The 665-nt window shown below is 51.7% G+C and overlaps 1 protein-coding gene across 1 annotated transcript in view; it reads left to right on the top strand.

The window, feature by feature from the left end:
* Positions 1–605: 605 nt before the first annotated feature.
* The window catches only part of LOC109288950 (histone-lysine N-methyltransferase SETMAR), a 5667-nt gene continuing 5607 nt past the window's right edge, over positions 606–665 (top strand). The window contains exon 1 of the mRNA XM_019504709.1: positions 606–665. This exon is cut by the window's right edge and continues 65 nt beyond it. Within this exon, the coding sequence (XP_019360254.1) occupies positions 623–665 (43 nt within the window). The 5' untranslated portion in view covers positions 606–622.

Genomic DNA, 665 nt, shown 5'->3' with positions numbered 1-665 from the left:
TAATTAATGGGTATATGTTAACTATATAATTAACATACAATTGATAGATAACTATATTAATATTAATGGGAATCAGAGGATATTAGCCATAACAAAATACAGATATACATATATCTGTATATAGATCTATCTATCGATCTGTCTCCGATGCTGTGATGCTGTTATTGCTGGTATCACCATGACTATTAAGGATTATACATGACATCATCTTATCTGCTCGGGCTACTCCGCTATGGCCGGGGTTGTTACTGTTAATATCAATGATGATCAGTACAGTATCCGCTGTTGTCATCCCATGACGTAATCATTGCCATGTTCCTCTTATTCAGTTATTCCTCAGACAAGAGAGGAATCATCGTGACGTCACGCGCCACACTCACGTCACCGCCTCGTCACGCTGTGGGCGGGACTGTCGGTGCCCCAAGGTCGCGCTGTCAGGACGGAGCAGCTTTTAAAGGCGACACGGGACTGAGCCGGCGCAGCCCGCCCAAGCCTTTCCCGACCGCGCGGCGCCTTTAAGAGCGTACAAACACTTCCGGGTCCGCTCCCTGCGCGTCATTTCGCGCGGCCAGTCAGAGCGCGGGCGCGGCGGCAGCGAGCCAATGGGGCGGCATGGAGCGGGATGCGCGCGGCGCGGACTTGGCGCGGGGGCTGGAGGCGCTGCC

Source organism: Gavialis gangeticus, unplaced genomic scaffold (assembly GCF_001723915.1).
Source record: "Gavialis gangeticus isolate Ggan-Ray unplaced genomic scaffold, GavGan_comp1, whole genome shotgun sequence".
Lineage (NCBI taxonomy): Eukaryota > Metazoa > Chordata > Crocodylia > Gavialidae > Gavialis > Gavialis gangeticus.
Note: the sequence above shows the minus strand (reverse complement) of the source record. Positions and strands in the feature narration are given on the sequence as shown.